The sequence below is a fragment of the Anser brachyrhynchus genome, assembly GCF_964034855.1.
Source record: "Anser brachyrhynchus genome assembly, chromosome: Z".
Lineage (NCBI taxonomy): Eukaryota > Metazoa > Chordata > Aves > Anseriformes > Anatidae > Anser > Anser brachyrhynchus.
In genome coordinates, this window is record NC_137697.1 from 37,112,854 (window position 1) to 37,124,445 (window position 11,592).

The window sequence follows — 11,592 nt, forward strand, 5'->3', positions numbered from 1 at the left end:
TTAATGGCAAGAGTACTTCCTTTTCTACTACACTTTATATAGCTGTCTTCCTTAATGGGTTAATAGTTTCAAGCTATCTCAAGCCTTATCCTGCAGTGCCAGAAACTAACTAAAGACTCAGTGAAATTCATCTCCTAGAGGTCTGCATGACATACATGGTCATACAGTCCTGCACAGCTCACAACATTTTCAGTCACAGGATGGTTGAGGTGGGGAGGGACCTCTGGAGGCCTGTTTGGTCCCTTGCCCCTACTCAGACATGGCCAGGTTGCCCAGGACAATGTCCAGGTGGGATTTGATTATCTCCAAGGAGGAGACTCCACAACGTCTCTGGGCAACCTGTGCCAGGGCTCCGTCACCCATACAGTACAGAAGTGCTCCCTGATGTTCAGAGGGAACCTCCTGTGTTCCAGTTGGTGTCCACTACCTCTTGTCCTGTCACTGGGCTCCGCTGAAAAGAGACTGTATCTGTTCTCTTTGCATCCTCCCTTGGGGTATTTCATAAATCAGTCTGATCTATGTGCACAGACGAATGACCACAGGTGCAACGTAAAAGAAAGTTAGGAGGATTAACCCCCTCCCAGTCTTCATTCAAATAGTAGATGAGTTTGTTTTCACAGGAAATGAACGCCAGAGAGGATTTAATAATTTTGATGATGATCACTGTATTTCTACCATTTTCTATTAATAAATAGCTTACAAAAACATAGGTGGATGTATATGATCTCCCTGTAGGAGATGACAATTTAAAATAGTCAGAGTAAAAAGGTGTGGTGAAGAAGGTGTCAGTTTATCTATATAGATTTTTATATAGGGCTTGTTTCTGAGGTGAAAACCAAGCACCTATGTGAACAGTGATCAACTCTGATCACTTTTGTGCCTTGCAGCCTACTTAAGCAAGTAGTCAGCTTTCCAAGGCTGTGTTCTGCCTTCTGATCTGCGTGTCAAAACCCACTAGAAAGTAATCATGCATAAGTTTCTAAAGCCGGATTTGGCCCTTCATCTGTGTAAGAAAGGTAAGAGCTTGTATCATACCTCCGCTTCATTGATGCTTGTGCCTGCTTCTGGTTTTGTTCGTATTTTTTCGTAGGAACGGCAGCGTGAAGCAGGCTGATTTTCAGCTGCTGTCAGCTGGAGTTGTGAACAGCATAAGGAAAATGTTCTTGGGGGTGAAACTTTGTTTCTGGCACTTATTCTGCCTCTCATTCATGCAGAAATTGTTGAAGCTTCATAGGGGTATCCGTTTCCTCCAAAGCACATAAAATGGAAAGCTAAGCATGGAGTGTAAAGAGTTGTTTCTCTTTAGGGAGTCCCTAAAGAAGGATTTTCAGAAGTATCCTTTCAACAGCAGGGAGGAAAAAGTCACACAGGGGTGGGGTTTTGTCCTTGTTTGAACCCTTTTACAAGGTTGTGTAAAATCTCAAGGAGTTACTTTTCCTCTGTTAAGGTAGCCAATTCTTCTCTCACTTTGTTGCTTCTAAATTACATCCGAACCATAAGAAGATAGCTGTAGAATTGAGAAAATGATCTGATGATAGCTTGAAAAGATAAGGAGGTTCTCCTGCTTTGGGCAGTGGGTTTTTTTGTTTGTTTGTTTTTGTAGGTTGTTCTTTTTTCAGAATTGAAGGTGGAGGGAAGAAGACACTGACTTCCAGTAATGGGTTGTGCCTGGCTGCATTGTAGCACAGTGTGGTTTTGATTATCTGGCACAAAGCTACGCTCGATTAACTAGATTTCTTGTAAAGGAGTTTGAGAGGTTCTGTTTCAGTAAAAACCTTGAATTAATATTTATTTAAGAAGCTGCAGAACATCAGCTGAATTTTAAATTTTAATTTGATCTTCACAATTGTTGGCAATTCAGTGTCTTACTTAGGCTTTATTTTAGTAGCTACTTGGACTGTTTAATTGTGTCACTGGTACAGTGAGGATGAGTATTAGTTTTATTTCTTTGGGTTTAGTGGCTACACTAGAATGACAAGTAAAGCTTACTGTCTTCTGACACATAGACAGATTAAACGTGTAACAGGATTTCTCTGATTTAGAAAGTATTCAGACTGTCTCTGTAATGGGAGTTTTTCTTTACCTTCTTTAAAGAAGTATGAGGATTCAGCTCTGTAGAAGTTCATTAATACAATATGATATCTCTATATAATAATCAGGAAAAAAAATCTTAGATATAAGACAGTTGATACAGATACATTTCCCTTTTCTAAACTGGATTATAAAATCTGTATGGTAGCTTTACTAATATTTTGTAATGGATATAATTTGCTTAATATTTCATAACCTTTTGAGACATTCAAGAGTTTTCTTGTAGCAATTGGTATAGATTGATGTTGATGTTTCACACTACTTAATGTAATTCTTCACATTCTGAGCTGTATTCATGGAATTCTGTTAGTCCTTTTTTGGAAGGAATCTTTACTTATCTTGCCAGACTTTCTTGTTGTTGTTACATGAGTCATTCATGAAATGATGTTTTGTTTTCTTTCATATAATATTGGTAGTTATCTTAACTGTATGTTCATAAATTTCTAAAATGATACAAAGGAGGTAATTTAGCGGACAGCAAAATGATGATGTGCTTTTTTTTTTTTTTGAAAGCAAGTGGAATATGCAGATTTAGATTATGATCAGACTAGTTAGAAGGATGAGTACATAGCAATTTTTGTCAGTGGAGCAAGCTCTTGGCAATAAAGCAGTATGACACCTCTCCCAGGTTTTTAATATTTGGTCTTAATTTAAACCTGTGCTTTATTAAATTGCAGAGCTCATCACTCAGGTTTCTCTTGTAACTTAGATTTTATAGTCTTTTTATAGTTAATTCTATCCAGTTTTTAACATAAATACAAAACTGTGTGCTAATGTTGCAGGAACAGAACTCGGGAGACCTTAGCTCCCTTTTGGGCTTGTTTTGTTGCCTTGCTTAAAACTTCAGATGCTTTCCTGCCATAGCCTTTTCCATCAGTGTAACTGAAACATAACTGAAAATGCTTCCTACAATCATGTGACTCGTGTGAGATGTAATCTATTGTGATTCTGTGTTAATTAAGGAGTTTGGTAATCACAAAGGGAGGACACTGTGGTACTACTGCTCATTTTAGGGAAAATATATATACACCTATTGTATTTGCTATCAGGGCTCATAGTATTTCCTCATGGCACATTTACTTATGTCTTTGGGTGATTTGTCATTTAAATTCTTTAGAGTTGTATCTCTGGTTTTGTGACCGAGATGGAAATAAGTCAAACTCCCAAATGAATTTATAACTATATAGAATGGTTAGAGGCATGGGGTGGTGCTTTAATACTTTATAAGAGTTACGATATGGTGATAGAGTATGTCATGGAGATAATATATATATATTTTTTTGACAAATGGACAGGAGAGTTGCACTGTGTGGAAGGAGCCCTCAGCTGGGCAGGATGGCGAGGCGATAGCTGCGCCATCTTGGTGCCGACGGGCAGCTCTCCAGTCCTGGCCGCCTCTGTGACAGGAGGCTGGGCGCAGGCCGCGGGGGTGAGCGTCTGTTGGTGAAGCATCAGGACGGGGAGCCTGGCTCGGCTCCGGGGCCTGCCCGCCGGTCGGTGTTGGTGGCCGAGCTGCGGAGCCTCCCAGGGCTCGGCCGCACAGCCCGCCAGTGGCCTGCGGCAGGCGGGCTGATGGTCCTGCTTCCTGGCGGTGGGACAGACCGGCTCTCTCGCTCGAGCTCCGGGGATGACCTCATGCAGGCTGTAATACATTTCAGATATTTTGGCACCTAAAGAGCCAGGCCGGTCCAAGGCCTGAATTCTGCGCGGTTTTCGTGTTTTGATACAGGACAGTACTTGGTTTCAGCAGAAATGTGATCCTTTTGCATTCCACTGCTGGAACAGCAACAAAAGAAGGAATATTTTTTGTTTTCTCTTTAGCTGAATTAGTAGTAGCAGAAAGGACATAAAACTCTTCCAAGTGAAATATAACTTTATAGTTGAAATTAAACATTTTTCTTCTCGCGTGTAACCTCTCTATTACTGCTTTACCTCTTATTCCTCAAAGGAGTTAATTTACTACTTAACACCTGATGAACTTGATTTCTGCACTATTCTTTACATTTCAGAGATAGCTTGCAACAGACTTTGTTTTCTTCTGAGTAAATATTTGGTGAAACAGTGTAGTTACAGTAATGCCTCAAGTATAAAAATGGTCAGCAGATAGAAATGCCAGGCTGCACCCAGTCTGCATGGGATGGTGCACAAGCTAAAAGCCAGTCTTCTGTGAAGGTATGCATCATGGATTTAATGGTTCTTAATAAATGTATGTAGATGGTGACTAACAAGGTAGCAGATTTCATTGACTCTTTTTCTTATATATTAAGAATCTCATTTTCTTTTTCCCTCTAGGCTTATCTAATCTATATATATAACTTCAACCAATAAAATAGACCTTTTTTTTTTTCTTTTTATAAATCAAACTTAGGAATAAACACAGAGAGTCAGGCTTAGTTTAGCTGCTTTCAGTCTCTTAACAGATGCCAGCGCGGATTTTATTTAGAGAATGGCATCTTCGTGGTTTTACTTTTAAAACAGCCTTATATTTGATCCCACGAGGTACTACTTCAGATTTATTTAAGTTACAACGCAGAGAAATGGTAAATCAAGTACAGGTATGCGTCACACAACCATGTGTAAGAAAAGTTTGCCTACCTAGTTTTCTAGTTTGAATTATTTTTTAATTATTTTTCTGACTCTTCCTTGTCAGGCACCACATGAATTTTGAAGCCACTCTGCCAGGAGCTGCATTGCCACTTACTCAAAATTAAATATGTTTTGTTTATCAGTATATCTCCCAGGGCAAAGAATGTTGTGTTTCAACATTTTGTAGTTTCGTTTTTGAAGGGTGTGTACCAGGAAAAACAGCAATCATGTAGTAAATTGTGCATGGTGTGTGTAAGGGGTTACTGCTTCATTTAAACAACCTGACTTCCTTCCTGGTTTTGCTTTTGGAGATAGTACTGTTGGGGATCTGGCAGATCTCTGGTCATAAAAAGCCTTGATGATGCAATAATATTTGTTGCTATTACTGTTTAAAAAAAAAAAAAAGCTTCTGGGAGGTGTTCAGAGATTTGTCATATTGTAAGATGCTAAACTCTTTCAAAACTCCAAAGTTTTAATAATCCTCCATGCTGTGTTGAAAGGGAATTCATCACTGTTTGAGATGTTTATTCAGTCTTTTTTTTTTTTAAGGGATGTTAGTTACTTCTTTTAATTCTGTGGTTGGGTTGTTTTTTATCTGGAACAGAACACCTAAAAATATCAGATGATTGACCATCCCTTGTGCTTGAACCAGGAAGCTTTCTATAGATTTATCTGCAAAGTACTACCCAAGGTTTATACTGGGGTCGTATTTTGGGAGGAGAGACATCTTTTTTAAAAGACGAGGAGGAATGGTTTATTATTACTTATTTTAAAGAGTTTCAGGTATGTTGTGTGGTCTTCAACTGTCTTCTGACAGATGAGAGCATGTTGCTTGACTGGCTTCAGTTACAGGTCTTGATTAAGTTAAACATGCAATGGCATCAGCAGAAAATTGACCTCAGTATAATTTCTTCCACTTTGCTCTATTCTGCAATCTTTTGCATTACTATTTCACCTTTGCTCTCTCCTTATATCAGCTAGAGCCATATCATCTGGGATGATGTTGGTTAGCAATTGTTAACAGAAGCAGTAAAGGACTTGCTCACAGTACATGTGGATTTTTTTAATCCACTTCTCAGTTTTCTGTTTTTCACCAAGCAAAACTGACCCACTCAAGAGTCTTGTTTTTGGCTGTTATCCAGTGTTGTTGTTGTTTACTGTAGTGATAAGATTAGGCATGTGTTGCCAAGTTGTATCTCTTAACTTGCTCTGTAATGGGTGAGGCTGTAGAGAACACAGTTGGTGTGGTATCAGTCCTTGCCTTGATATTCTCATAATGCAAATCATGGGATTTTAAAAGGCTAAAAAATACTGCCATGGGCAGGGACACCTCCCACTAGACCAGGCTACCCAAGCCCCATCCAGTCTGGCCTTGAGCACTTCAGGGGCATCCACAGCTTCTCAGGGCGACCTGTTCCAGTGCCTCACCACCCTCAGAGTAAAGAATTTATTCCTTATATCTAATCTAAACCTGCACTCACTTAGTTTAAAGCTATTCCCTTCGTCCTGTACACTCCCTGACAAAGGGTCCCTCCCCAGCTTTCCTGCAGGCTCTCTTTAGGTACTGGAAGGTTGCCATGAGTTCTCCCCAGAGCCTTCTCTTCTCCAAGCTGAACAACCCCAACTCTTTCAGCCTCTTTTCACTGGAGAAGTTCACACACCCCTATATGCCGTTAGGTCTCCAAGGATAGTTTGTTACTGGTCTTCAGCGGAGAAAGTCGTGGTACAATGCCACCCAAAAAGCAGTAAGATGCAGAATACCTAGGTTTTTGATACTTCTCTGGATTTTAATTTTGTATGCCAGTGTATTGCATTTTTTGTAGACATGCTCAAGATCTCAAGATGTCAATACTCTGAAACACTGTCTTCCCTAATTTGACACAGATTGCTTTATCAATATTTTTTCTTCCCAGTTGTGTGTGGTACTCTTTGGTACCTATACTCTTGGATACCTATACCCCCCCCCCCCCCCCAAAAAAAAAAAAAATTAAAAAAATTAAATAAAGAATTAAATGCTTCAGTTTTTAAAACAGTGTAGATAATAAAAGTAATAATACAATTATCACAACAATACAAGTAATAATACAATTATCTCAACACTAAATTACTAAATTTGCATTTGGGGATTTTGAAGGACTCTGAGTTCCCCAGTTCTGAATGCTTGGTGCAGTTGGCTTTCTTCTCTGTTAGTTAAAGCAGAATTCTTGGTAAGAGTTAATCATGTCAAAAAGACATATCACATGCCATTCTGGGCATTCTAGGTTCAAGTTGAACAGACTTTTTATTAAATGTGTGACATACCTTACAGATAAGCTAAAAAATATTACCAAATGTGTGTATGTGTATATTTATTTCACTTATGTACAGGAACATCGCTTATATGACTTTGATTCATACAAACATGACTTTGATGAACATGACTTTGCTTCATGTGTTTCAGAAAAAGAGAAAATAGTGTAATAATTCTGTATTGCCTAGGTCAATAATTTTATAAATTCTTAAGGAAAGTAATCTGTAGTAGATTCTGGAAGTACAAAGATCTTACCTTGAGATCTGATCAATTGGAAATCAGAAAGATATTACTGACCCAGGACTATCCGTAATACATCACCTTTATTGCGAAGGCCAGCCTTTGGTTAGCACAAGTTTCATAGAATGGCTGAGGCTGGAAGGAACCTCTGGAGGTCATCTGGTCCAACCCCCTGCTCAGGCAGGGTCACTTAGAACGGTTTGTCCAGGACCATGTTTTTATAGACCAGGCTTTTGAGGATTTCCAGGAAGGGAGGCTCCATTACTGTTCCAGGCAGCCTGTGCCAGTGCTCTGTCACCTACACATTGAAGAAGTGCTTCTTGATGTTCAGGCAGATCCTCCTGTGCTCCAGTTTGTGCCCATTGGCTCTTGTCCTGGCACTGGGCACTACTGAAAATAGTATGGATCTTCATCCTCTTTGCACCCTCCCTTCAGGTATTTATAGACATTGATAAGATCCCCCCGAGCCTTATCTTACTCATGCTGAGCAGTCCCAGCTTGTTCAGCTTTCCTTATAGGAAGTCCCTTCATCATCTTCATCACCCTTCAGTGGACTGTCTCCAATATGTCCATGTCCCTCTTGTACTGGGGGGCCCAGAACTGGACACACTACTCCAGGTGTGGCCTCACCAGGGCTGAGTAGAGGGGAAATATCATGTCCTTCAACCTGCTGGCAATACTTTGCATAGTGCAGTCCAGGATACCAGTAGTCTTCTTTGCAGCTAGGGCACGTGGCTGGCTCACATTCGTCGTGGTGTCCACCAGGACCTCCATGTCCCTTTCTGCAGAGCTGCTTTACAGCTGTGTGTGCCCCAGCATGTACTGGTACCTGGGGTTGTTCCTTCCCAGTTGCAGGACTTCATCCTTCTCCTTATTGAACTTCATGGAGTTCCTGTCAGCCCATTTCTCCAGCCTGTCAAGGTCCCTCAGGATGGCAGCGTGACCCCCTGGTGTATCGGTCACCCTTCCCAGTTTCGTCATCTGCAATTTGTCAGGTCGCAGGGGGAGAGTTCTGCCCCGTGGCTATGCAGTGCCCTGCAGAGGTGGTTGGTGCCTTTTGTGCTGTGCCCTTGGCCACAGCACAGGCTGAGGATCTCAGTGAAAGCAGTGTGGTAGCAGGCTTGGTCTCACTTTTCAACTTGAGAGCATGTCCTTTTTCATTACAATAACAATCACTCATGTCTCCCCAGAAAATGTAAAATAGGTCAGTATATAGCACTCTGCTTGATTTTCTGGGCATGTGTGTAAGGAAGACTTCCATTAGAAGTTTGTTCTATATGTATGAGAAATGAGGTCGAAGGTTTCACAACAATGCTCATGGTTTTAAGAGGCTTCCAGCTTAGATGTTTGCAGCGTGTGCTACCTCAGAACTGCTGAAGGGTTGCCAATGCAACATCATGTTTTAATTGTGCATTGTGCTGCCGTGAAACACACCTGAAACATCATGTACCTCATCAGGCTGCCTTTGTCCTGAGTTGCAAGTATGAAGCATGAAAGCCTTACAAAAATGATTAAAGTAAAACCCAGGCTGCAAGGCTGAAAAGCACTGCACTGAGCAATGCACCCTGGTGAATTTGTTGGGTTTCCTGGAGGGCTGGGTATCCGACTGGACGTGGGGTTTATAGTGCTGTGCAACTGTTCATTCTAAACTTCAACTCCTCCTTTTAAGCAAACATAGGACTAATTTAGATAAGCTCTTCTAATCACAGAGGATGAGCTCATTGAAAGGGAAAAAATGTGTGATGTATCCTGAATGAAATTTCTAACAAGCAGGTCTTAACTTTAAATAGACAAATACTCAGAGATGTTCATTTAAAAAAAATACAATTTCTGGCTTGTTATAAAGAAATCTGAAGGTAGGAATGACCACCCATTAATGAATATGAGCCAAATCTTAATTAAGGCTGATTTCATATGTTTCTTAGGTTAAAGTTTGCAGGGCTGTAATTGTTACAGTATTTAGTTTATTTATTTTTTTAGTCTCTTGGTTGTTCGCTGCTGCCTATCATAATATCTTGCAAGTTGACCAAAAAAGATGACTTCTTCTTACTTTATGAATTTTTATGATTTAAAAAGACTCATAGTAATTATCTGAAGTTAGAGATTTTGGACAATATTTTCAAGAACTGAAATTTACATTTATGTGATTTTAAATATTTGGTCATATGCATTATATTATACTCATATATGCATATATGATTTTTTATATTATACTCATATTTATGAGGTTTGGTTTAGTTATTAGTTTAGTTGTTAAATCACCCTTCTATATCTCATCTTCAAAATGAAAGTTTCAATTCAGCAGTACGTCAGTTGTTACTGGTACTGCTGTTCGATATCCAACTGATCCTTGTAGTTACTGTATAGAACAGTTACAAGTGTAGAACACTTGACACTGTTCTGCGCTGCAGTAAACAAACTGTCAGCATTGTGCTAAAAAATCATGTTTGCATCCAGTGACTAAAGTATATCCTTCTTATTTGTCTTGCAGGCACAGGAGAGAGTGGAAAAAGCACATTTATCAAGCAGATGAGAATCATTCATGGATCAGGTTACTCTGATGAAGACAAAAGGGGCTTTACAAAACTGGTGTACCAGAATATCTTCACAGCAATGCAGGCCATGATCAGAGCCATGGATACCCTCAAAATCCCGTACAAGTATGAACATAACAAGGTGAGATTTTTGTTTATTTTCATAGCTGAAGTTTTTACCTCTTTTTGTTTCAGGAAATACACTGAAGGTCTTCAAAAATTACGTCACATACAAATTATACTCAAAGTTCAGAAGAAAGGGTACATCTGTCAGTCCTGACCTTAGTTTTCTGCCTTTTGTGCTGCTCTGACAACACAGAGGTACTGCTTCTGTAAGAGAACTCATCTCAAAAAAATGTTTGAGGGGTTCATCACAGGGCAGTTTCAATGGCAGACTGGTGTTTCTTGAGACTTAAGCTCTTTTCTTTTCCTTCCAGCTCATGGCCAGAGCACAGTTAAGCTATTTTTTCGGTCTGCACCAATACTTCTTAAGGTTTGCCATTAATGTGGATTTTTTTTTTAAATTAGTAGAAAAACATGTGGAGGTACCTGGCTTTGAGCATATTTGAAATACAAATTTTGACACAGATTTTAAAACAGTCACATTCTTCTGAGATCAATGACACTGTTGAAATTTAAAAAGACAAATTATATTTGAAGTGTTTGCAAGTTTTATCTATGACTAGCCTAAATTCTTTCCAAAACACGCATTAAAAAAAAAGATAAAATACTTTAAGCATTCCATAAAGAGGGGAAATGTTTAGTATTTACTTCAATATACAGGAAAGCACAGGATTAGATCAGCGTGTCTCACACTTCTTGCCATAGGATAGGTGTGGCATGGCTTTGAGGAAAGTTCCTGAGAACTTGTCCTGATTTTTACAGTTGAGTCATTATCAGCAACGTTGTCAGGTGGAAAGGTTAAGATCTCTCACAAGAACAGGGCTTGGCTTTCTTTGAATCTTGAATTGTGTGAAAATTGAATGATAATTTACTAGTCCTGGATGAAATGAGCGTTTTATTAAAATAAATTTATATTAAAGTTTTGTTTTTTTTTAACATAAACTATCAAAACCAGATAAATTTATGATACACAAGTAAGCAAGCTGCTGCTAACCAGGGAATTCAGGATGAAATAAATCTGTGTTAAGACAAAAATCTTTTGTGTCTCTATATATGAAGTTTAATTATAGAATAGAGCTGTTGTATATGTTTTAAGTCAGCTAATTTGGAAGTATTAAAGATAAAGCTTATTATCAGATAAAAGAAGCTTTGTTTCCCCGTGGGAATCTGCCAGTCATTGCAGCTGGTCATCCCTCGTTGGTGACGTAATGTTGCAGAAACCCAAGAATCTTGCAGGAACCTGGGTTTATGCAGTTGGAAGTCAAGGGGATCCAGGCTTTCAAAATCTATATTGTTATCTGTCCTTAACGATAGGTTAGTGTTTTGAGCATGTTGGAAAAAACAATAGTAAAAGAGCCTGTTGAGCTTCCTAGTCTGACTGTGTGCTGGAGCTGTCTGATTTTCCCTCATCCCTCGGAAATCAAAATCAAATATGTAACCAGGATTAAAAAGAAAACTGCATTTGTATGCATATTTCAGCTTGTTGGCTGCATGTTTTTGCTGTATGCAGAGCACCTGACTTGAAAAGTTAATTGGTTGTGAAGCACAGCCATTTTTCTTCAGAATTGTTTTTGGTTGTTACTTTGATGTAGTCCTAATCCTAGAAAAAGTATTTTTAACTTGCAGTATGCTACAGAGTATACGCAATATAGTTACAGTTCAAGTTAAGAGTGTTAAATGTATATAGTGTTTTTCAGTTGGAATGAGTTAGTTTTGGCATAGTACACA

General features: G+C 39.2%; 1 protein-coding gene across 1 annotated transcript in view; it reads left to right on the forward strand.

Annotated features, from left to right (window-relative positions):
• The window catches only part of LOC308185958 (guanine nucleotide-binding protein G(q) subunit alpha), a 131,999-nt gene that overhangs the window by 33,924 nt on the left and 86,483 nt on the right, over positions 1-11,592 (forward strand). The window contains exon 2 of the mRNA XM_080574720.1: positions 9,699-9,883. Coding sequence (XP_080430846.1) covers positions 9,699-9,883 — 185 coding nt within the window. The remainder of the gene's footprint in view (positions 1-9,698; positions 9,884-11,592) is intronic.